This window comes from Atractosteus spatula, chromosome 6, assembly GCF_055471065.1.
Source record: "Atractosteus spatula isolate fAtrSpa1 chromosome 6, fAtrSpa1.hap1, whole genome shotgun sequence".
Classification (NCBI taxonomy): domain Eukaryota; kingdom Metazoa; phylum Chordata; class Actinopteri; order Semionotiformes; family Lepisosteidae; genus Atractosteus; species Atractosteus spatula.
Genome location: NC_142711.1, coordinates 41,180,297 through 41,207,224, shown reverse-complemented (window position 1 = coordinate 41,207,224; position 26,928 = coordinate 41,180,297). Strand labels below are relative to the sequence as shown.

Genomic DNA, 26,928 nt, shown 5'->3' with positions numbered 1-26,928 from the left:
CTGGTTGATACCTGTTGATTAAAGTAACAAGGCCTTTTAGAATTTTCTCATTTTCTGTAGCTATTATTTGTAGCTGTAGAGCATCAGTTCAGAAGGGTTTTTTCTCCATTGACCATGTTGTAGGTTCAGGTCATTTCTATATCTTTTAAACGGGTCTGAATCAGAGTGTCATGAAATTGTGCAGTTGTTCAGCCTGTGTTAAACACTGTATGAACCTCTGGTAGAGAAAGAGGGTGAAAGTAACTTCACAGAGTAAGAGGTTGCTACTGTACACATTGATTTGCTGGTTGTGTGGCTAGGTGGACTTTAGTGCTGATGGTGTTGGTTGTAAGACTTTGAGCTGGGAGATGTGTGAAAGATGGTGATTAAATTGTGTTTGCCAGAGTAGGAAGAGGATTGGGAAGTAAACATCTATGTTTCTTCCAGGGCTAAAAAGTTAGAATGACAGAAAGTAAAGGCTGACCCTGCAGAATAGGGCCTCTATAAGAGACATCCTTCAGGAGAATTGTAGAAGAATGTAACTCCAGCATATTTCATAATTTATTGTGAAAGAAATTTAGAGATATAGAGAAACTATAATGTAGTTTTAGAAATGACTGAAAGAAACACTTAACATACCAAAGACAGTTATTGCCGGACTGAAATATTTTAAATGTGCTTTATAGACAGGAATTCATTTATGTATTCTAAAGTCTCCCAACTGGAACATGAATTCATAGTTTTGAAATATTGTTTTTATCTGGGTTACCATATGACAAGTTGATGCAATTGTACAGGAAGAGAAAGACAACAGTGGACGATATGACAAGAAAGGTGAGGGATTATTAGGAGATTTGCTGTCTAGTTCACAATGTGTTTCAATTTAAGAAGGGGGATGTTGTATGTAGAACCTTGAATTCACAGCACACTAAATTTATACAATAATGTACCGCACTGAATATTGTAGAATTGAATGTAATAAGATTCTTAAAAAAACAGTGAGATGCCTTACTGGTTTAGGCTCTGTGACATTAATAAGATGGAGCTTTCTATAATGGGAGATGTGTTCAAACTCTAGCAGATATCTTAAAATAAGGAAAACTATTTTAAATGATAGTTACATTTAGTCCTGAAAGTGATGACACTCCAGCTATTTTTTGTTATTTAAAGAATCGGTGACATATACAGTGACTTATTCTTATGTTTCAAAGAGCTAACAGGAACCAAACCAGACACTAACAGTGCTGATTAAAACCAATAACAACAACTCAGTTCCATTAAATTAAAAAGTAGTTTGTTTCAGGTAATAAATCACATCTACTCTGAAAGCTGACAGGTCTGTTTTAATTAATGTTATACAGTAGGTCCTGTCTCTCTAGGGAAATAAAGGATATTTTATTCACTCTCCACCTTTTTTGGAGGCATTAATGGCAGTGGTTTGCTTTGCACATTCCTCAGATTCACTCAGGTTTTTTACAGCACTAGTGTCAGCACTTTAAGAGTTTTCATGGACTTTTGACAAGTCCTCTGTTTTCCTCCCACCTCCTAAGGTCATGCTCGCTGGTGTAAATTTCCTCTTTCTCTGTGGCCCTGCAGTAGACTTATGTCCCATTAAGGGGGAGAGCAGACATGTTCTCAGTTCCACCTGTGCTTTTAGGATCAGCTCCAGTCTGTTGTGATCCTCACCTGAATAAGCAGCTTACTGTTAATGGATGTTCCTTTTTTAGAGTTTTAATTTACGTTCTTTTTATTTCAACATTCATTTTTATTATTGTTGAGAACTTGACAGTTTTCCTCTCATAATTGTATACAACATGATAAATTCAGCTCTTCAGAAGCTTTTTTGGTAAAAAGGTCTAAGTAAGACCATAAGACAAGTTACAAATGAGAGGACCTTAAGTCCTAGTCAGTACTAGTCAGTCAGCTGTGCCCTCTGGTTTCACTGATCATTCTAAAGAAATACACTCGGTTGACTTTGTCAATGTTTTTGAAGATTTTGAATAGTTATATCAATTCCCCTCATAAGCATCTCTATTCACAACTAAATAGTTTCAGTTTCTTCAGCCTACCAGCACAGGAAATTCCCTTAAACTCCAAAATATGCCTTGTTACTCTTCTCCTGACTGATTCCAGCAACGTATTTTGTGTATCTTGGTGACAAAAATTGTAAACACGGTTCTAAATAAGGCCCTACTAGTGTGTCATTCAATTTAACATAACATCTGTTCCTTTTATAGCCACTTCATCCAATACAGGGTGATGGGGGAGTAGGATCCAATCCTGGCAAGTAACGAGTACAAGAGAGGATACACCCTTGACAGGATGCCAGTCGATCACAGGACAAACACAGACACATGCAAACTAGACCCAGTTTTGGCACTAGCTGGTTAACCTAAGACATAACATATTATGTCTTGGGATTTTGGGAGGAAACTAGAGCACCTGGAGGAAACAGAGAAAGAATATGCTAACTCCACCAGATAGCACCTCAGGTCCAGATGTGAACCAAGGACCTCAATGCTGTGAGACAGCAATGCTAACCACTGCACTACCAGGCCGCCCTTGGTTTAAATTCTACACATTAACTATATTGTATATCCTAGCCTTTTTTGTAATTGCTTCTCTACATTACCTAGAAGATGTAAATGATGTGTCAAAGTGTACATCTAAATCTTTTATCATAAATTGCCTCTTCCAGTTCACTGTTTCCCATTTTGTATTTATACAGTAGGTTATGTTTTTGCACCTGCATGGAACTCCTAGCACATTACATTAAACATCATCTGTAAGGAGTTTTCTGAATGTTTTGAATTTCATTTACTACTTCTATAATGTTTGCTAAACCTCCTAATCTGGTATCACCCGCAAACCTGACTGTTACTTTACTGGACTCTTCCTAATATAAAGTAGGAAAAGCAGTAGTCCTAGTACAGACTCCAGAACAGATCCCTGGGATACTCCACTAATTACATCACCCAGATTTGAATATTCACTCCTTCTGTAAGCACTGTTTTCTATTTAATAACCAGTTCTTAAGTCAAACACTTTCCCTGTTGCCTAATTCATTTATTAATTAATTGTTTATGAGCAACTTTTTCACAAGTCTTCAGAAAAAGACATCCCATATGCCCTACATGTATCTATTACTGTTGTTGTTTGTCTAAAGAACTTAATCCATTTTAAGTGATTACAAGGATTTTATTTTCATACAGTATATCTACTAGTTTAGTTCAAATAATTGATTCCGGAACCTTACAATTCTTTCTTATGAACTTTTGTTTTACAAACTTTAGAACACTTTTGCTTTCTTAGAATGTCAAAATTCTATGTAGTTCATTGTCTTTGAACTGTTTAATCCTGCTGCTCTGTTGTGAACTGCAACAGAACAGTGTTGCTTGTATTCAGATGTTACCATCTCCTCAATGACAAGATGCTGTGATGGTATGCATACCTCACAGTGCAGTATACAAATAGCTTCAGTGCCAGTTATGCATGAAACACAGCAGGGGCAGGAACAAGATGGTTATTTCTTAATTAAATCCAGTATTCAAAATGTATGTTTACATTTCATAGAACATATAAGGCACCATGTGACCTGAAACAGGCCTTTAGATGATGGCCCTAAGAAAACAAGCAGTATGAACAGAGAAAACAGGAATGCTGAGAAGCTTGTTTTTTTTGTCCACAGCATTAAATTTGGTCCCCACACACATGTGACCACAGGAGCCTTTGTTCCGGGTGCCAGGTTGTTTTTCCAGATGTGATTCCTTTTCTGTGACACAGGAACTGGAGGGCTTCTTACTCAAATAAGCTGAAGCCTTTCATTTGAGCCTGACCTGCGGCATCTGATCCTTATTACAGCCTGATAAAATTAGAAGGGAAAGAAAAACGAGGAAACTATCCCAGCTCTGGCTGTCTGGGTTTCTTTGTAGGATATAGGGATCTTTGCAACTGCATGTTTGAAATGCTTACTCCTTGTACCCTGGTTTAGGGTCTGATTTAATCTTTGTTCAAATCAAATGAAAAGTAAATTAAATCTGCAGGGACAGTTGATATGAATAGTTCGAATCAGCATATTTTCCATGAATTGCTGATGGGTCCCTTTGAATTTTATATGCACAACACTGCTTTGGTTACTAGAAAATTGAAAAATAAATCAGCTTAGTTACAGTATTATCCCAACTAATGCACCTTTCATGCAACTTGTAGATGAAGATGCTTTCAGAGCCTGTTCTTTAATGTATACCATACTTAATTTTCTAAAAAGCAGAGTCATGCTGATCTAGCAGTTGGAAGATTAGTCATTGGTTTGGGATATACTGTCCTTTTATTCATTCAAGAATATAAGTTAAATATTCCTGTCAAGGGAACAGAGGGACATTGTTACAACAATGTCCTATGTCTTTTATTGCTGCATATACTGTACAGTATCAACTGTTGTTAGCATCACTGATGTGATTGAAAGGCACTTCAGACTTTTGTGCTTTATTTTACAAAGGACTCTAAAGCAGTTCAGCCACAGAAATTTAGACAGTTAATTTGAAATTTGGTAAAAATTACACCATGCCACTGTGTTGAACTATCCAAAAAAGACTTGCTGTCCGAGGTGCTTCAATCAATTGACTTTGTGAGCTGAATACACAAATCAGTACTCAATCAGCTATCAATTTTTAGATTTTCTTTGCAGGTTTTGCTGACATTCAGACTGCTTGACATTTAACAGTGTACCATTTGATCATTATTGATTTATATAATTTGTATTTAATCAAATTTGGCAATATTGGTATACAGTAGGTTGAAATGTACTTTGCATATTTACAAGAGATGGCTCAAATATACAGTATAAATTGATATATTATTTTTAGCTTTTTAGACATTTTTCTGTTTCAATTTAGAAGATTAGAAGATTTAACTGGCTGTGTAAACATGCACTGGGACCATTACAGGCTGCAGCTAGAAAATCGTTAACAAGTTTCCTCTGGCTAAGAAAACACGAAAGAATAATATGCTTCATTCCCCACTATTACTTCACCTTGTACAAGGGTCGTGCTCTCATAGGAGGTTTTGATTTGAGAAAGAACTTCCATAACACCCTGAATGATACTGAAATTGTATCTTCCATTTTCACAGAGAGAGGGAAGCGTGTATCAATGATATAAACGTTTTTCAACAGTCCAAAGGCGTAAATAGTATGAAAGGTCAATTCAATTGGCCTGGTTTGGTTGCTGAGGCCTTAGAGAAAAACAAGGAAATTCATGGAAATTCATGGAGACGGGATGTACTGAAATTAATTTCAGTTCAAAGAACTGTTCTATGCACATGTGTGTGGTAGGATTTATGTGCTTCATTTTTATGTTAATACCATCACAAGACGAAAATGACTCTAGAGAATTATTGGCCAGAGAACAGGATGATGAAGGCATTCAGTCAGGGTTTATGAATGGGTTGATCTCTTTATTGTTTAAATGATTTCTAAATCTCTAAAGCATGATTGAGGTTTTTTTATGTGGTGTGTAATAAGCAAGACATAAGTAAAGCTCTCAGACATCACTATCTACTGAGGGAGGACACTGTGTACTAGAGAAAAGCTGAGTACCAGTTTCACACAATTGCAATAAGTAACTAACCTTCTTCCAATTAAAAGGTACCAATAATTGTATTTGCATCCATTAACTAATTAAGTAATTTAAAAATCAGAATAAGTGGTAATGATTTAGTATAGGAATCAGCTAATAAGTGTTTGTAAACAATCTATTAACATGTTATTAATAATTGTATAAGCAGTTATAAAATATTATTATATGCCCCTCATCCTAGATTTAGAGTATGGGTTGTTGTTCAGGCTAAGGGCCTTATGATCAGGATAAGTGTTTTGTTGTGAATATCCGATTAATTTGCAGTAGAGGTCAGTATGTTACTATACTGTATACTGTAAATACATTTTTTTCATATTTTTAATATAGATGCAAATATAAACTGTACAGCTGATCACACTTAGCCCCAAACTGAGAAAAAAACATGCAGAGATTACACAGGTTATGCAAACAAGGGAACCGATGTAAATACTGTCATACATTTTTAAGCAGCTTTAAGATCTTTATGTGTGCCATCACCACCACAGAAATGTGATGATTTCTCAGACAAAACAAAGGCAGATTTTGGATCTTGAGAAGCTGACGCTTGTGTGTTTCTTCTGTTGCAGGAATTCAGGAGGGTACGCAATGTACCAAATGCAAAAATGACTGGGCACTCAAAGCAGCCATTGTTCTTTTATATGTCTTATGTGCATTGTTGACTATTGCTGTAGCTATTCTGGGATATAAAGGTAAGAATTATCCACTTTTTACTGTTCACACTGAAGCAAGTCCATAATGAACAAAAACATCCATATAAAACCTTCTTTTCTTCTGTTTTCCTATTACTACTTTTCCCTTTTCATCTTTTCATAATGTGTCATGTTCAATTATGGAAATAATGAATACCAGGTTCTTGCAAGTATTTTGGGGTTGTGTAGCATGTCATGAGGTTTTACAAATTGCTACATTGTTATGTTCCATTTTGAGAGTGGCCAGAATTTAGACAGAATGTTTCTGCATTAGAATATCCAAATTACCACAGACTCAGCACGAAGGCGTAGCTATCAGCACATGGAGTAATGTGGTCATTGTTATCTACACTGTGAGCATCATTTAAAGTAGCTTTCCATTCCCAATATAAATTCCATATATGTACTGTATTATATATAGCATTTATAGTATATACACAGTCACCTCCACAGTTATTGGCTCCCTTGATAAAGATAAACACAAAAAGCAGGTAATGAGTTATTTTGTAATTTACTATCATATGGAGTATATTTACCTCTATTAATCATTGTAATCAGCCAAAATTATACATTTCTAAAATTGTAAATTTATTTCTAAAAAATTAATTAAGATTAAAAAACCTGTTTTCATTATTTAGTGCACTCTCCTCTTGCAAGGTTAACAACACTGAGCCTTTTTCTATGCTTTACAAGAATGGAGAACACATTGGGAGGGATCTTTCCTGGGATGCTATTCCTCCATACAGAATTTTTCCAGACCCTTGATCAATCTGCACTTATGGACTTCACTCTGCAATTCAAACCTCAGGTTTTCAATTAGGTTCAAGTCTGGAGACTGAGATGGCCATTGCAAAATGTTGATTTTGTGGCCAGTTAATTATTATTTGTGGATTTTGATGTGTGTACAGGCTAAAATGTCATGGTGCCCGGTGGAGTTCATTATTATAATCCCCCAGGACCAGTAGAAGCAAAACAACTGCATAACATCATTCACCACCATATTTAACAGTAGCATCCTTTTCTGCATGTGCATCCTTCTTTTGAAGACAAACCCGTTGCTGGTGTGTGTGGCCAAACAGCTCTATTTTCCCAGTTCCAAGTTCCACTGCCATTTAATAATAATAATAATAATAATAATAATAATTGCTTACACTTATATAGCGCTTTTCTGGACACTCCACTCAAAGCGCTTTACAGGTAATGGGGACTCCCCTCCACCACCACCAATGTGCAGCATCCACCTGGATGATTTAGCAACTCCAGGCACTTACGCTTCTGTTTGTTTTTTTCTGAGAGCCCTTCTTAATAGCCTATTGGCATGGAGGTTTTGTCTAATGGTAGATTTGGAGACATAGTGACCCCAAGATGCAACCAAATTCTGTAGCCAACTGTGGCCTTTGGATATTTCTTTGCCTCCCCAACCATCCTCCTTACTGTGTGTGGGGCAAGATACTGTACTATACTTTATCTCCACCAGAAGCTTCAGAATTTGCTCAAAAGTACGAAGATAGGTCAAGACAATTCTAACAATTCTAGAACATTTAGAATCCAGATTATCCAAAATCCAGAATAAGCAAGTTCTCAAAGTGTCTGCTGCAAATGGTCACACAAGAGTCTGGTCTGCTTAATGGGTCATAGACTTCATGCAATTATTGCAATTGCAGCATATTATATTGTACTTTTCATTCATATTGTTCTAATGATCACAAAAACAAATTGCTTACAATAACGATTTTGAATTTGGTGTCCCATTTTTTTTTAAGGCACTGTACATTGAACTGGGGTTAAGGTCAGTAGGTTGGCGAGATCAGTCTCTGTGATCACCTTACATACAGTAGTTTAATATTTACGTCTCTCACCAAAGATTTTCAAGCTGCGCTCACTATACATTCGTGAGACAAATTATGGAATGTGTTCATATCATATTAAACCCTAAATTAAATCTGGATAAATCATTCACAGATCTGTAATAATATTAGTTTAATTAGCCAAAGCCAAGAATTAAATAGTGACCATGTGTTCACAGAATCCAGTGAATATTAATGTAATAAATTATGTTAAAAACTTCCTTTTTACAGAAGCTTTCCAGACACGCCATATGTTAATAAAAATTCAATCTTACTTGAAAGAAATACTTTTAATGTTATGAAAATATTTTTGGGGGGTTTATGGAAAGTTTTGTTTTTGGGATAGGAAGCAAAGCAAATTAAAGGCATTTGAAAAAAAAAAACAAGAAAAAAAATAGATGCTCCATTTCAACTCGTCAAAACATAGCACAAAATTAAATCAAAAGCAGTCAGAAATACCCCTCGTAGTAAATGAGGTTACAGATCATATAGGCACAGCACAAATAGTGGTCTTACGCTTACAGATTTATTGGAGAAATTAATGTATACAACATTTGTATGACGCTGTTGAGTTAATGCATCTGTGGCATACTTATTGGATTTTCTTTCCAATCAAATGTCAACTTTGAAATCAGCAAATCGCATAACCACCAGTCAGCTATGTCTTAAAATATTTAGTCTTCTTCAACAAAATGCATAAACACTGTTTCATGTCTTGCAGCTCAATTTGATCCACAATTTATGGAACTGTGACTCTGCAAGCCTTTTTCCAAAAAAATGTTTTTTTTCCTCTGGAAAGTGCAATTAACTTTCTAACTTTCCAAACGATAAAACTGACGTGACAAAAGAAACCCCCCTACCAGTTTGCTGCTAGTGCAGGGTAATGCACTGTATAAGAATGTGCAACTGACAAAGGGAGGGGGGAAACCAAAAAGGCTCAGTTCAGTATCCAAGCTCCAACACCCAGCTTTCATTTACAGCCATAAGGCAAACTGCACAGAACTGCTCCATATGGAGTATAAACATGGGCCAAGTGAAAATAAATAAAGGTATGAAAGCTGTGCAGGGAATCAAAATTAATGCCACTCGTGATTTTCAGCTGGAGCGCAGCTGGCTATGAGCTTGCCTGCCCATCATTGCAGTGACTCATGGGTCGCACAGACAACACCGGGAAAACGGCTTCACCGCTGAGGATAATGGGCTCTTATGCTAAATTATATTTGGAAATGTCTTTGCACACAGTGGAACGTATGACCACAGTCTGGTGAATGGAAACCTCAGAGCAGTGTGGTTAAAGAGCAGCCAACATACCTGAGGGATTTGTTAGCATTCACACTGCAGGGGAGGATATTTTATTTTAGAATTTGATGTTGATGTTTGTAAAACTTTGTATCTGTACTGTAAGACGTGATTGCCTGCGAATTAGGATGGAGTTTTCAACAATTAAAGTCGTAATGAAAAATGGTTTCCACAAAACAACTGACATATTGCAGATAGCTGATTTTAATGGGTAGATCTTGCAAAGACAGGTCTAAAAGATATGCTTAAAGAGTGGCAGAATGGAACTTACTTACTGAGGTGGCGTCTCGAGCCGAAGCCGATCCATTGCCTCTCCCACTAGCCTCCTCCAGCACGTCCTGTCTCTCCAGGCATCTTCATCAATTTCTGCCTTGCTGGCACCTTCTTTCACTGAATCAAGCCATCCTATTCTAGGTCTTCCTCATGGCCTCTTCCCCTCAGTATTCTCTTCTACTATCTTTTATTAGGTCTTGATCTCTTCTCATTACATGGCCATACTACCGTAGTCTTCTTCCTTTGACAGTAGCAACTACTGTATATCAGGGTGGCAGAATGGAACACAGTCATAAAATTGTTTATTTTTAATGTTTTGTCATTGTGCCCGTCCCTTGCAAGGTTCTAAATGCAATTAAATCCGCTTGTATCAAATAAAACATGTTTTAAACACTCAGGAAGCAATAATGTGTACTGTCACCATGTGAAAATCCAGAAGCGATTAATTTAGAAATGAATGAAAGGAGTCAAAAAGCTCACCTTGCTAATCTGATTGATTCTAAACTCTTATCTTGCGTTCAGCATTGTCTGAAGGCTAAAAAAAGATTTTTTTCTATATGTTTTGAAGCTAAGAAATGGAATAACACAGTGGAGGATTGCTACCTCTCTGAGATAGCACTGTCCAGATGGATGCTTGCGCTAATTTTTCTCTAGTTGAAATCTTAACTGTTTGGACTAGCAAATGTTTCACTTTAAATTTATATAAATTCAAATATTCATTTGACATTTACTTTAATAATACTGTACTGCATTTTCCATATTTAGGACAGTTATTCATTAACAGAATTCTGTTCGGCTTTGTATATTGTTTCTGGACGCAATCCTTTTTAACCATTATCATTCTTTATATACAGTATTTGTGTCATGTTACACAATGGAAAGGGTTTTGTTTGAATTCAGATTTGCATGAGTAAACTTTTGGGTTAAAAGTTTGGCAGTTAGTTCTCATTTGTAAAGAAAGGGTTAGCCCTTCCTATGTTTTGTCTTTCTATCTTTGTAAATCTCCACTGAGACTAATAAACAATTGGATGCCTTGAATTTTTTCTAATGTTTTACATGTCATGGAGGCCTCTTTATCTGGTCAGCTAGATAAAACAAAATAACAACAACAAAAGAAAAACAGAAAGCAGATGTCTTCAAGGAAAGAAAAAAAGTGGTGTGATGATAGAGTTGGTGATCATCAGAAAGAATGTCTAAAAACATCATGTTACACATTCAGCTGTTAGTGTGTTATTGATCTGAGAATTTCATCCAGCCAGTTTTGAAAGATCCCTATAAAACAGCTTCAACTGTTTCAAACAGCTTCAACTTCAAAATGGGTCTTGGCTTAAAGAATTTATCTTTTTTCTTAATTTCTGCACATAAACTTTGTTTTTTCATCACTAGTTTTTAATATTCAAGAATGAGCAGATTATGAAAAACAAGGTGCTTGTTTGGTCCATATGGTTCTCCTTTCTGAGTTCTTGTATCACGTTTCTTTTTTAATCTACTGTATTTTAAGACTCAAAGTATTTAGAGTAATTGTTTTTTTAATCTTTGCCATTCCTTTTTGAGTTCTTTGGACCCTTATGACATGTCCCTCACATTACAAGAGTGCCAGATTTATACCCAATATTGTAATTGAAGTATTGGTAGTATATTGCATAATCATCATCATTGCATCAATTTCATTTTCCACTTATCCAGTTCAGGGACACAGTGGCCCAGAGCCTATACCAGAAAGTATCTTGCACAAGTCTGGCCGGAATGCCTCTCCTTCACAGTGCACACACAGACACACATGTACACACTAGAGCTAAATTTGCAGAAGCCAATTAACCAGGCAGCATGTCTTTGGACTGTGGGAGGAGTATGGAGCATCTGGAGAAAACCCACACAAACTTGTGGAGGACATGCAAACTCCATGTAGATAATACCCTGAGAATTGAATCTAGGGCTCAGTTCTGTGAGGTACTATAGCAGTGCTAATCGCTGCACCACTGTGCCACCCATATTGTATAATTTTAACAGTAAGTACCCTAATTTAATGCAGAACTTTTATTTTGCCTGAAACAATGACAAATCCACATGTTATGTTTGTAGTTGCATGTCTTTCCATTCAGCTTCAGCTTACCAAGTATGACCTTTTAAGGCATTAGATAAATTTCAACTTTGCAAAGCTGACTTTTGAAATATTGAAGCATACATTTCAGTCTGGTGCTGTGCTAGCTCAAACAAAGAGCCAAGCATGTCAGTGGGTGACTGACTGTTTACATTTTTTTAATTCATTAGGGACAAACAGACACATTACTGTACTGTATATAAAAATCATTTGAAATTGAACTGCAGCATCTGAAATGTAACATGAAATATTCAAATAAATAGCAAATCCAAAATAACAAATCCAAAAGTCAATATTATTTTATGTGGGGGAGGGGTAATAAGGAATAGTTTTTCTAATAATAGAAAAATATTTATTTTCTTCATTTCAATTTCGAAGAGATGTCTTTAGGCATCAAATGCTTAAATGCAAGGATTTTTCAGAGTCTGAAAGAAGCACAAAGCCACACTTAAAAATAAAACTTTAGGGAAAAAAAAGACATATTTATCTTTCAACAAAACATAGATTCTCTAGTCTTTTTTTCATACCTCACAGTTCTGGAACTGTGTGCTGTTAACCAACCCAACTCACCATGGGAGCCTGGCATCACTCTCAGAGTTGAAGACCACACACGTTGTCCCTGCAAGGCCTGTATCACCAAGCCATCTGCTTTTCTTCCGTGTAGTGATCCTTAAGAGCAAGTGGCAAAGTAACTGAGGTTTGAAACAGATTCCCTTGATGATATGAGCACTGTCTGGCCAGTGTCAGGGGTTCTTTGGGCACTTTAAGGCAGGGATTAGCTTGAACAGTGCTATATTTGCTATGCGACAATAGAAGTTACCAGCAGTTTGCAAATAGGATCGTCTTGATTCATACAGGTAAACTCCAGGATTTGGTACTCATCTTGTGCTTTGGGCAGAAGTTAATACTAGATAGTCATTTTAAATTTTAATCCTCAATTGTAATTTTAGTCATAATCATACATCTGGAGGGTGAATAAATTCCTACCTGAAATTAATCATTAACAAGTTGCTGACAAAAAGAGGTTAAACTAAATAAACCACTGGCAGATTAAGTCATTATTTGGATGGCAAATGGTTGCAAGTAATTAAAATATGCAGTCAGACCCCATGTCAGAAGACAAACATCATGTGTTTTGATGGGGCACATGAAGTAATTTGGCATTCCTCACACGCAAGTTTTCTGCCTGAACCTTGTCGGTTGTCCAGAACATTCCTTCAGTATGTAACGGCTCCGGTTGGACTTTTATGCTCAGTTTAATAACAGATTCTTATTAGAAGATTAATGTGGTTGTTGTTATTTACAGCTCTTAGGCTAAGTGGTGATCCAGAGAAAAAGGAACTGTATAAACATACAGTACAGTGAAAGGGAACATATTTTTTATTCCTATGTTCATACTGTTTGATTAAGTATGCTTTTTTTTGTGAACCACAGCTTCTTTGTGACACAGCTGTTACCATAAATACGTGAATGATCTCTCACGTCTCTGTTTGAAAGAAATGTGTGTACAAAGACTGCATTCTCCAAGAATGATAATAATAATGATGTAGTTCAGTTTAAATTAGCACACTCGCACAACAAGTGCAGCTCTTGAGTTCCCAGTTATAGGAGACGTCCAGAGCAGTGGGCGTCTACTTTACCAAGGAGTTAAAGTTTGTGATTCAAGCAAAGAAACATTGAGCCATGAGGCCAGAGAGGTTTTTTGTTATCAAACAAAAGATGACAAAAAGTAAGGCAACAGGATCTATGGCATCCACTTTAAAATGCTCTTTTTTATTGTGCAACAATAGTGACCAGGCAACTACAGAGCAGCAGAACCAGCGGAGATGTCTCTGTCAAAAAATGAGATCATGCTGCCTGTATTGCTTCTTGCAGAAAAAAAAGATACTGAAATTATATTTCGAATTCAACATTTGTATTTTGCTCAGAAGAGCTAAAAGGCTGGACAGCTTTGTGTAAGTTGATCTTCAAAGGGAAATGACGAATGACTTAAAATATCAGGTAGAATAAAACATGCAGGCACATATGGAATGAATCTCATATACAGAAAAGGCTGCTGCTGTTGCATACTGCTGTTGCATACAGCCAGCAGCCATATCACCCTGCAACTCACAACTGGCAACCCACTGAAGATAAGCAGGTGTGAGCCTGGTCAGTACCTGGATGGGAGACCTCCTGGGGAAAAAAACTAAGGTTGCTGCTGGAAGAGGTGTTAGTGGTGCTCACCCTGCAGTCCATGTGGGTCCTAATGCCCCAGTATAGTGATGGGGACACTATACTGTAAACAGGCGCCGTCCTTTGGATGAGATGTAAAACCGAGGTCCTGACTCTCTGTGGTCGTTAATAATCCCAGGGCGTTTCTCGAAAAGAGTAGAGGTGTAACCCCGGCATCCTGGCCAAATTTCCCATTGGCCCTTACCAATCATGGCCTCCTGATAATCCCCAGCTATGAATTGGCTTCATTACTCTGCTCTCCTCCCCACTGATAGCTGATGTGTGGTGAACGTTCTGGCGCACTATGGCTGCCATCGCATCATCCAGGTGGATGCTGCACATAGGTGGTGGTGGAGGGGAGTCCCCATTACCTGTAAAGTGCTTTGAGTGGAGTGTCCAGAAAAGCGCTATATAAGTGTAAGCAATTATTATAATTATATAATTATACTGTATGTTAAGAAAAAGTTATTTTAGAATTTTGGGAGCTTCACAGAGATCAAAAACCACAAATCATTGTTTTTCTCTCTATATACCTATCTTTTGAGGATTTACTGTCCTTTATAGAAATAACCTAAAAGAAAACAAGAAATAGATAGATAGATAAGACAAGATAAATACACAGAAAGGAAGGTAGAATGAAGCAGAATTTAATTTGTAGATTTTCAGCAAGTAGTAAGTTCAATAAATTACATAATAGAAAAGGCATGGGCAATTTACATTCAAAACAGTCTAAAAATATTAGCAGTGTAAAAGTTCACAGAAGGGTATGATGGGTGCAGGAACCATACAATGGTTTCTCATAATGAATAAAAAAAGTTATAGAATTATTAATAATAAAAGAAAAGGTTTGAAAACAACAGTCTACATTAACTTAAACAAGATCAATCCAGAACTGAAACAATCATATATCATACAATCTAAAAGTAGAATCTTGTAGAGGCATCAGGAGGTGTTTAGAGATGCTTCAGTCTTGGTGATTCTAGAAATGCAAGGGACACGGACAGAGAGCAGAAACAAAATGCCAAAATTTAAGACAAAAGTGATGTGAAGAGGGTGATGGCCTGTAGATGGCACAGAGCACAGGCAGAGCAATGAGGGGAGCAGTGGTAATGGACGTCAATGAATGTAAAAAGAGTTTTGAGTAGAAATCTGCAGTGAAGAGTCAGAACAACAGGTATTGGAAGGGTGAAGCAATGTAGATTTTTAGGATGACAATTTAGGATGAGCTGGAGAGGGTGAATTGTTGGTGTAGAGAGGCCAGCTGAGAGAGTTGTTTTGGTGACCCAGTCAAGAAAGAACAAGGGCTTGACCGAAGAGCCGAGTGGAGCACGTTATTGGAAAGGCATCCTGTAGGTGTTTTTAGAAATAGATGGCGAAAGCTTATTAGGGTAAAAGTATGATGTGATAAGGAAAGGGAGGGGTCAAAGGTAGTCTACGATTTTTGGTATTGGAAAAGAGAATATACATTTCTCACAATAGAAGAAATGAAAAGAGATCTGGAATCTGCTGGTGGTTTTCAGTTTCTGCATACACATGTGAATGTATTTATTGGTAGTTCACTCTGACTCTTTCAAAAATATCATAAATATAAATTCATAAGTATTTTTACCTGGGCTGGAAATTTGCTCTGTAGTTTGCTCTTTGTTGAAATGATGTTAATTCTTTTTATTTTTTTCATGTTAAAATATGTTCAAAGACAAATACTGTAGGTGGCTGTAAAAACATTTCACTACCAAAAGAAAAAAATAAGCGCTACTGCTGCCTAGTGGTTTGAATTGGAAAAAGCAGACACCTAGTTTACCAAGAGACTTTTTCTACCCTGTGCAAATTTGTAGGCTTTCTTATTCGATATCTCAGATACTGAATATGTATGTATACACTTATACAGTATATTCTTGGATTTTTGTTTGCAGAATGTCTTGTGGATTTGGTTGAAATGGTATCAGCTTTTCTTAAAAGCCACCTTTAGGTTATATATTAGGTTATATAAGCAAGATTTATTTTTCATTTAAGATGTTCTCTTGTCATTTTGATTTTGTTTTATATAAAGCATGATTAATTACTCACTTCCTACTTTTCAAGCATCACTCTTTAACCCTGAAGTGTACAGAGCTCTCTTCATGCAATAGCAATAGGCCATAAAAGCCATTCTTAGCCTTGATGTACACTACTTATCATCCTACCTTGAACATTTACTGGTCACACAGAAAACAAAAAAGGGTTAAACAAATACATAATTGGTAAACAGACCAATTTGCAGGTGTTACACAATGATTCTTCTCTTTTTTGTTTGGGTTTCCTAGTGGTCCAGAAGATGGACAATGTCACAGAGGGCTTGCAGTCTTATGGGGGAAAGATCACAGCTGTAGAGACTGACTTGAAGAAACTTGGTAAGTTTCAAAAATAGGTCATTTAGTGCTCACTTTTCTGTAATGTTAATCCTTAAGAAATAATAACAAGTCTTTCCTTTATTTTTTCCTGAATCAGGAGATTTAGAGTAATCTTATTAAGTGGTTATTTCTGAAAATTCACAAATTCACATTGTGAAGTAAATATACCTACATGTCTAAAATAAACAGTATAATTTTTGTATTTTTACTCCTGTTTTTGAAGCTGTATAAGTTATCTGTTCTGTAATTTATTGGCAAATTATCACATTTTACCACTTTATCATTTTATCACATAATTGTAGTATGATTGTAATTTATCATGATTTAGTGCTGTTTTATGTAACACGAATGTCATGATATTTACGACCTGATAAACTTTTTATTTTACTGTTCAGGTGATAGCTGACTGTAGCTCAGGATTTAGTAGATGATCACAACAATAACAGTATAATCAAGCAATTTTCTTCTAAAGCTATTTTACTGTATGTCCATCCAACTATTTTCTAACTGCTTCGTCTAATTCAGGGTCACAGGGAAGCAGCAGATGCAAGGCGGGGTATACCCTGGACAGGATGCCAGTACATTGTGGGGATCATGTAGGCATAAAAACATGCACATACTCACACCCAGGCCAGTTTTCACAAAAGCCAATTAACCTACCAGTATGTCTTTGGAATATGGGAGGAAACCGGAGCTCCTGGAGGAAACCAATGTGAACACAGGGAGAACATACAAACTCCACTCCCCAGGTCGGAAATTGAAGTCAGGGCACTAGTGCCACCACTGCACCACTGTGCTGCCCTTGCTATTGTTTAATAAATTATAAGAAATCTTCACAATTTGTTGCTCTTTTTCAGATGACCAGACTGGGCAGAAAACAGAGAACACCAGCAGTGAGATCCTGGCCTTTAAGTCTAACTTTCAGACACTTCAAAAGCAGCTCAGTGACATTGCTGAAAAGGCCACTAAAAACAAAGTAGCACTTGACAAGCTGCAGGATGCTGGACAGTCCATACAAACTAGCCACAGCTCCTTACAGGGCCTGCTTGACAGCAACTCCAACATGATCAAAAATGTCAACCGCACGCTGCTTACTTACAGCAGCTACATCTCTAGCCTGCAGGAGGACACCTCTCGCCTCCAGACTGACCTCCAGAACCAGGTGAGGGATCAGAGCATCACAGTAGTGAATATAAACAGCCTGAACATCACACAGGCACAGCAGAGGAATCTCGTCAGTCTTTTGCAGAAGTCAGTAGATGATACCAGCCAAGCCATTCAGAAGATCAAGAACGATTTCCAGAACCTGCAGCAGACCGTGCGGCAGACCAAGACGGATGCCGAGTGGCTGAAGGAGAAGGTGCAGAATTTGCAGGCTGTGGCCACTAACAACTCAGCCTTGGCCAAAGCGAACAATGATTCCTTGGAGGACATGGGCTCTCAGCTGGCAGCCCTCAGCAGCCAGATCCAGAACACCACGGTCTTGGCTGAAAGTCATGACCAGAGCCTGCGGGAGCTTATGGACCACCAGAGAGACCATGATAACATGACTTCATCCAAGTTTGACACCTTTGAACTACGTATGGACAGCACAGAGCAGGACATTGACCGTGTCACGGGCAACATTAGCATCACCACCCAGCTCCTCAGAGCCATTAACACCAACCTTAATGACTTGCGGACGTGCACAGAGACCATTGGCCGGCATTCAGACTATCTGCTTAACCTGAACAGTACACTGGCAGATGTGCGTGTGGATACCACTACTCTCAGGACGCAACAGGACGAGCTGCGGGCCCGTCTGGATAAAGAGGTGAACAATCTATCAATGGTTATGGAAGAGATGAAGCTTGTGGACTCCAAGCATTCTCAGCTTATCACTAACTTCACCATCCTTCAAGGTAAAGGCAGTTTAATCAAGTTCAGTTTAGGAATCATGTTGATCTGTTGCTCTTTACCCACGTTCTGAGCACCTCTGTATTAAAATTGTGATTTTTTTATAGCGTTTTAGTGAAGTTCCAGTTCTTCTGTTTCTGTAAAACACAGTAAATATACGAGTGTGTTAAGAGTTAAAGCTCAGATGTGGAGCACTGTTGAGTTCTACAGATATCACTGTAGGGCAGACTTCACTGCTTTGAGTCTGGGCTGTGACATTGTCACCCAAGCCGTGCAACGCAAAGTTATATGTACAGAAGAGAGTAAAATGGAGAAAATAAGTCTAATTATTTTCACTATATTATTATTTCTTTTATATTGTTTTACTATTGTAAATATTAGATAAAACGATTAACTCAAAACAGAAATAAAAAAATGTTGCTTTATTTGTCATTAGTACTGCTTTAACCTGCAGAGAAGATAACAAAATGTATTTGGTTTAGTTTTTTTATCAGATGTGTTGTGATTTAGAATATTGTACTATAGCTTGTTTAATCATTAACTGTACATATGCAATCAGAGGTTCAAGTGGGGAATTGTGTCAGAGTGCGAGCTACAAAGGAACAAGTCAACTTTTATTCCATATTGAAAGGTAGAAAGAAATGATGTTTTGACTATGAAGTTTTCTTCAGGTGTATAAGAGACCTGAAGACGGCTAGAATGCATACCTACAGTAAAAACTCTCTAAAAAAAAATCCACAGCCAAAACAGTGGTTTTTCTATATCTTTTCTACTTTTCAACATGGAATAACTTTGGTTTCTATCTTCTCACTCTAATGAAATTTCCTAGCTCATTTGCAGGGCTTGATTGGTTTCTAGCTGTCTGACCCAGAAGTGTGATATAAGATTTTCATTTATTATTTTAGACTGCAGTTTGGAATCCCCTTAAATTTATCACTGCGTGTAAAAGAATTTGTAAAAGAAAAAAATGGACTAATTTTGCTGGCACACATTTATATTTGGTGGGACATGCTGTTCAGCCTGTCAAGAGGTTTTGAGATAACATTTTTGTATTGACATCCATGAGAATTGTAATAAACACTATATTAACAGGCTATTAAAAGCACTATGAGCACTTGTAAAACAGTAATAACCACCCTAGAGCTAGCTACTTGCTCTCTTTTAAAGCAGGTTGCACTTTTCTGCAGAAGGGTTATAGGAGTTTGGAGCCAGGTACCTGTTGTTGACAGGTCACGGATGAGCAACCTAGTGATCTAGACAAGCTGATGTCCTTCTCCCGCATTTTAGTTTAAAGTTACCTAAAGATGAAAAAAATCATTAATTTAGAAGACATTGCACTTTGCAGATGCCTTCTATACTGTGGGAAAAGAATGCACTGAAAAATGGCAGCACCCCAGAACATTTTCATTTAAAAATACCAGCATTGCTTCCTCTGAGCTGGACTTGAAAGTTTTGCTTGTCTATTCCAGGCCCTCCAGGTCCTAGGGGTCCGCGGGGAGACAAAGGGCCTCAGGGCCCCGCTGGGCAACCTGGACAGAAAGGAGAGAAAGGAGACAAAGGGGCACAAGGACTGCCAGGCCCACGGGGAGAGAAGGGCTCTCCAGGTCCACCAGGAGTCCCAGGGTTTAAAGGCCAGCCGGGCTCTCGGGGAAGTCCTGGTTCTAAAGGCTCCAGGGGTTCTGGAGGGCGAGCTGGTGCTCCAGGAGCGAAGGGTGACCCAGGCATACAGGGACCCCCAGGCAGAGATGGGCTGCCAGGACCCCAAGGGGTACAGGGGCCACCAGGGGTACGAGGGCCAGTTGGGCCAACTGGAGTACCAGGGGCTCGAGGGCCAGTGGGCCCTGTTGGGCCACCTGGTCCCCCTGGACCTCCAGGACTTCCTGGCAGACCCGAGAGTCCTGTGGAGCCTGTTTCACTGCACGCCGAGACCTCCACTTCTGTAGCTAAATCACAGGGTATGTCTTGTCTCTTACACAAGATATTACTGGGGCCATCTGGGAAGGATGTAGTCACCTCTGATGCATGCAGTGTAAAGTTTCTCACTGTTTTATTTTAATCAATAATCAACCCTCTTTCTTTTTTCGGCTTTGTCTCCATGGGCTGAATTCATCCAGCATAATGAATTTTATTTTTACTTTGCATGTTCCAACAAAACTCACAGCACTGCTCATCAGATGTGCTTGAAAAAAACACTATTCACCGTCCCATGCCAGATGCACTTCAATTTTTACACCATGTATTGGTTTCACATTGGCCACTGCCAGTGCAGAAAAAGATTTCATGTCAAGAACTTTACGCAGAACCTTAATCACTAAAAAATAAAAAAAGAATACGGCTACCTTTAGGTTTTCTTTTAAAATTATTATTGCTAAATGTGTATTCAAGATAAACCAGGCCACATGGATCATATCATATCTGAGATGTTCATGGAAGATGCTTAATTTTCTTAACAATTAAAAAAGTTTCTTTTTTCCAGGATGCCCCCCACTATGGAACAACTTCAGAGACAAGTGCTACTACTTTTCCACAGAAAGATTTAATTTTGAAGAAGCCAAAAGACACTGTGAAGAGATGCCTTCTGCCATGGTTATTATTAATGATCAGGAGGAGCAGGTAATGTACATTCCTGAGTTTCTGTGTAGCTCTTCCTACACTTTTCATTTTACCAAACCATAACTTATGTAAAGCCAAATATCTATAAGGTGCAACGTATGAAATTCTTTAACTTAGACATAAATCTACTAGAGTTACTTTTATCATTGTGAAGCCACTGCTCTGAGCAGAATTAACTGTATCTAACCTTGTGTCTTTAATCATCTACTGGAAATAGTAAACCCTCTCTTGAATGCAGCCTACATTTGAGAAAGGAATTTTAATTCTTAGAATTTGATTTGCTACTTAATATGAGGTCAGCATTCAACATTTTTCAGACTAGTTTATTTTTCTTGTATTATATTGTTTATGTATTGTATTTTTCAAATACTTCAACATACAAATCCAATTTAATTAGTAAGACTCATTAATAAATTGTTTCTAATTTGTCTTGACCTATTCATGGATGCCCATTAATCTCAAACAAAATACAATACTGGAACAGTCAGCAGTAGCTGATTCAGCATTGGCAGAAAGTCATTGTCTTGTTTTGTCTATGTTTAGATTTGACAGCTTAACCACTGTCTGTGTCTCCAGGAGACCAGAAGAAATGTTTAGCTTTTGGCTGGATTTAATTTGGAGCTTTTAACCTCCTGGACTGAAAAGCACCATTGTTTGGTATTTCTGAATCTGTGGCATTGCACTAAAAGTATTCTCTGTGAGTAGGGTGACAATACATCAACCTGTGGCTACTCCTCAGTAAATAGTTTGCCAATCAAAACCTCTATCATTTTAATTCAGGTTTGTTTTTCTGTATTTTATTCTGAAGCAATGGTTAAAAAAACAAATTGTAGGCAAGGGCTACTTCTGGATAGGCCTGACTGACAAAGAGGAAGAAAACACATGGAAGTGGTGGGATGGTACCCAGCCATCTTTCACGTGAGTATTACAGGAATACACAGTGGTTCTGCTGTTTTTGTACTTTATAAATGCTTTGCCCTGTTTTGCCAAATAAATACCATCCTTGTATTTATAATTGCTTGGGTGATGGTATGTAGACAACTACAATGCATACCCATTTTAAAATGGGCAGTTGTGCGTTTATATAATCTAGGCTTGCAGATACAAACCCCATGACCATAGAAAATACAGGAGAAAATGAGGAAGTGTTGGTAAACTCCCCCCAACCCACCGATCTGGTTAATTCCTCACGTGAGACGGGGGTTTTGTCAGCCTTGAGGCTGTAATTGCCTCATCCAGGAGAGTTAATGCCAAACATCAAAATATTAAGCAAGTTATCCCTTTATATTTGTTGTTATTGACTTCTTGCTAAATGATTAAGAGTGTCATCAACAGTCTAGGAACAAGAGGGTTAATAAAATATAAAAACAGAGCAGGATACTCCAAACATGAATGGGAATCTATCCCCCATTCTAAAAAGACATCACTAACTTGGAGTTGGCCTGAATTGCCACATATACTGTATGAAAATCCTAAAATAAAGGACAGCATGCTCAATTTAACAAGTAGAGTAGTAGAGTAGTTTATTGCCATATGTACACGTACATTGGAATTCTTAATCGCGCTGATCTCTCGAGACACACACAGTACAACAGACAACACTACACAATGTGGACAACAGGAGCAATACATATTTTGGGGAAAAATAAATATGTAGTAGTGAGACCGAGAAAAAAAAGCATAGACTATGTAAAACGTGCAGAGTGCAGATGTGTATTGAGTCTGAGTCTCAGTTAGCTGTTATTGAGGATGCGCACTGCAGTGGGATAGAAGCTGTTCTTGAGAAAGTGGTCCTTGCTTTAACAGTGCGGTACCGCTTGCCAGAAAGTAGAGGGGAGAACAGTTTGTGGCCGGGATGGTTGGGATCCTGAATGATGGATGTATGGATGATGGATGGATGGATGGATAGATTACTTACTGTAGCTAGAATCTGGTCTTTAAGATTGATCAGAACAAGGTCCTCTCACCTGGTACACTCCTCACCCTGTTTCCTTGATTCTTTTCTTCTTCTCTTCTTCCATTCTGTCCTCTCTTTCTCTGCCAGTCTTTTATCCTGTTTCTTGACTGATGAGGACTTTGATGATTTGGCAGGGAGTTAATTAACTAGTAAACCAGAAGGATCCTTTTGATCTTATCTCAGACCACCTACTGTACAGCTCAGTAAACATCTTGGCTCCTACTCATTGTTTGTAGGCTCTAAGAACATTAGCTTTTAGGATCATTGTAACAATACTTTGACATGTGCCTTAATTATCACCCCTTCTTTGGTTTCAGAAACTGGAAAACAGGACAACCAGACAACTGGAGCCATGGTCATGAGAAAGGGGAAGACTGTGCTGGCCTGATTCATGACGGCTACTGGAATGATTTCTTCTGTGATGAAATCAACAGTGTTGTCTGTGAGAAAGACATGGAGGAAGGTAAGGCTGCATTAGAGAGTCAGTTTATGCTTCAGTCATTATTATGATGTAGTATACAGTACTTACCCCAGTGAAAAATGTGGTGTTTTTTATGTTGCTTTGGGATCCTCTGTGCCTGGCAGCCATCTTGGTTTAAGCAACAAAATGAAAGTTACAAAGATCGAGTGATTGATATACAGGACTGAATAAATTTTCGTATTTTCATCAAGACTGATTTGTTTGTTCTATATTGTTTGTACAATAGGATCATCCTATAGCAACCCAGAAAGAAAAAGGCCAAATCTTGCTTACAATGTACTGTACTTCAACAAGCACATTTAGTGAATACCACCAAAAGACTGTTTGTAAAGACACAAACCTGCACACAAAACTCTTAGCCTTTTATTTTAGTTCAAAGTGAAGTACACATACCCTAGCAATCATAATGATAAACCCTTTATTTGCTTTAAAACATGGTGCACACTGTGCTAGCAAATTAAAAACTAAAATATCTAACAATTTAGTTTTACTAAAAAATAGCACTAGCCATTAACTGTAGTGTGATACAGTACATCTTGATTTGTTATGTAGTTTTTCACCCAATTCAGTTTATCACACTGAAGAGAAAGGTTGTTACCAGGCTCAGTTTTATTTTTCAAAGAACAGAGTGTACCTTCTGATGCTTTTGTGCAGTTTAGCTGGCACTGGAATCTGTCTTAAGGACATGAGAAGGTTACATGAGAGGAGGCCATATGACTCATTGTTCTCATTTGGCCGCTCGCACCTTATTGATCTATGGATCTGTAGCTTGTTACTGACACTCAACAGACTTACTCATCTCCTTTTCAGATTTTGCTTACCCCTGTCAGGTCCCTCTTGATGTCTCTTATGTGCTCTGAGCAAACGTTTGTGGCACCTGGGAGCTCATAAATTAAATTGTAAATAAGCAAGATGTATAAATGACCTCCTTTCTTATGGACTTTTTTTTCTTTTTGTATCAATTTAAAGTTTTTTGTACAGTTACATACACAATATAGATCTGAAATATTAAATTTCATCTTCACATTTACTTATCTTCATTATTCTGAGTTATTTAAAGTTTACTTACACAGAAAATACAAAGACAAAAGTCTTAACATTTTAAAAATGTATATTGTAGATACAGTATATCTAGTAATAAATAGTATATACAGTAGTTGTATGGTATGGACACTGTTACAGAGAAGCAGCAATTCTCTTCCCCTTTTGAGTGCGTACATACTTTCAATTAATTTTATTAACTTAGATCTTTACTCTTCTTTTGGTGTTATGTAAAAAGTCAATTTAATGTGTCAGAAAGAATGAATACAGTGTTCAAATAATGTTTGATTATATTTAATATGATTAATTGAAATATACTGTAGATACTATACCTTTTTACAAATTTTTAAATAATATGACTAACCCCAACTGATTTTGTAAAACAAACATATGAGGTATTTAACAAAGTAATTAGGTATATTTAAATTCAAATGGCAGTGCATTACTGTCTTGTAGCCTGATGTTCTCAGATCACAAAGAATTTAGAATAAGAAACGTCTAAGGAAAACCTGGTTGCTGCTGCAATCAAAATTGATGAAACAGTAGGGGGCACTCTATAGCAGAAATGTACATGAACGCATTCAAACAGATGGTATAATAATAATAATAATTACACTGATATAGCGCTTTTCTGGACACTCCACTCAAAGCGCTTTACAAGTAATGGGAACTCTCTGGATGATGTGACGGCCGCCATAGTGCACCAGAACGCTCACCACACATCAGCTATGAGTTGGGAGCAGAACAGAGTAATGAAGCCAATTCATAGATGGGGATTATTAGGTGGCCATGATTGGTAAAGGCCAATGGGAAATTTGGCCAGGGCACACTTTTCGAGAAACACCCTGGGATTTTTAATGACCACAGAGAGTCAGGACCTTGGTCTTACATCTCATCTGACGTAAGGACAGCACCTTTTTACAGTATAGTGTCCCCGTCACTATACTGGGGATTAGGATCCACATAGACTGCAGGGTGCCCTCTGCTGGCCCCACTAACACCTCTTCCAGCATCAGCCTCAGTTTTTTCCCCAGGAGGTCTCCCATCCAGGTACTGACCAGGCTCATACCTGCTTAGCTTCAGTGGGTTAAAGTTGTGAGTTGCAGGGTGATATGGCTGCTGGCTGTATGTAACAGCAGCAGCCTTTCCTGTATATTTCCTGTCTCACCGTGCTGCCCATAATGGAATTGTGTTTTCATTTTAATGGTTGCATTAACATTAAATATTTGAAATATCTTTATTATTTCATTGGAAATGCTTTTTGGTTTGGAGACGCTTTTTGGTTACAAAACTAACCTTTTGTTTTGTTTTTCAGCAAAAAGACTAGGATTATAACACAAGCCCCATGAAGAAAAAGAAAATGTGTGATGTTTGGCCGGTGTAATTTTGAAGTGCTTCATAAACTTGTTGCGAAGACCTCAAACACACAGCTTAGTGATGGAGTTTCTGAAGAAACTGAAGACGAAAGGGAACTGAACCAATTCACAATCTCATCCCTGTCTGTGGTTTCAGGACTTAATACCATTTAATTAAATTTGCTGCAAGAATAAATTGAATTTATACAGCAGCTCTTTACAACACAAAAGAAGTTTAGCATTTCAGCACAAAGACAGTTACAAATTAGAAGAATTATATTTGTTATTTAGCTATAAATCCAATTATTTCAATCATATAAAATGTATATTTTTTCTTTTATTTTTAAATGCCATTTCACATATACAAGCCCGTAGTCCATTACATACTAATTTCAGAACATATATTTTTCTTATTACATGTCATTTAGTACTTGGATTCTTGAATGTTTTTCAGTACCATAATCAAATAATTTCTTTGCAAGTGATACAGGCTTTCTTGTAAATTTTTAATCAACCACAAGGTGTAAAGATATCCTTGAGGAATGCCTTTTTAAACCTTGAGAATTGGCTGGCTATACATAGCTATATTGCATACATAATATAAACAGTATCATGAAAAGGCATTCAGTGGATTGAAAGCAAAAAATTGTAAGTTTACATTTTGTTATAATATTTTTCTACTTAATAGATGTTTTATCTTTAATTGTGAAACATAATTTTATGAGACACTTTTTACACACTGTACATAAAAAAAAACATTTGACCTCTTGATCCAGAAAGACCAGCCAGACATTTCTTTCTCTACTCTCAGGGAAATTGTGATTTCCTGTATAGCATATTTTGTTGTGGTGAATAACCTCTTTCTAAATTTTCGTAAGTCATTCCCAACTGCCCATCAGTAACAAAAATAAACGTACAGTATATGAGTTATTGAGTCTGGACTCTGTTTTCTTTGCTTACGCGTTTGCTACAGTAGTTTAGCGTGCAGAAATACTAAATACGGTAGGTCTGAGAATGCCTCACTGGTTACAAATTGTTACGAGTAAGAAAACATAACTGATACAAAAACTAAGCAGTCAGTGCTGCATTAAAATGCTCATCAAAAAATAGAGTGAAAAGTAAGCCTAGATTAAGTTAAAAACTTCCTGCCAATTACA

General features: G+C 37.4%; 1 protein-coding gene across 1 annotated transcript in view; it reads left to right on the top strand.

Annotated features, from left to right (window-relative positions):
• Nucleotides 1–26,928, top strand: part of colec12 (collectin subfamily member 12) — a 126,083-nt gene that overhangs the window by 49,437 nt on the left and 49,718 nt on the right. Inside the window, exons 3-9 of the mRNA XM_088918159.1 lie at nt 6,182–6,304; nt 16,342–16,428; nt 17,286–18,329; nt 19,794–20,279; nt 20,801–20,937; nt 21,746–21,855; nt 23,212–23,357. Of these exons, the coding sequence (XP_088774285.1) occupies nt 6,182–6,304; nt 16,342–16,428; nt 17,286–18,329; nt 19,794–20,279; nt 20,801–20,937; nt 21,746–21,855; nt 23,212–23,357 (2,133 nt within the window). The remainder of the gene's footprint in view (nt 1–6,181; nt 6,305–16,341; nt 16,429–17,285; nt 18,330–19,793; nt 20,280–20,800; nt 20,938–21,745; nt 21,856–23,211; nt 23,358–26,928) is intronic.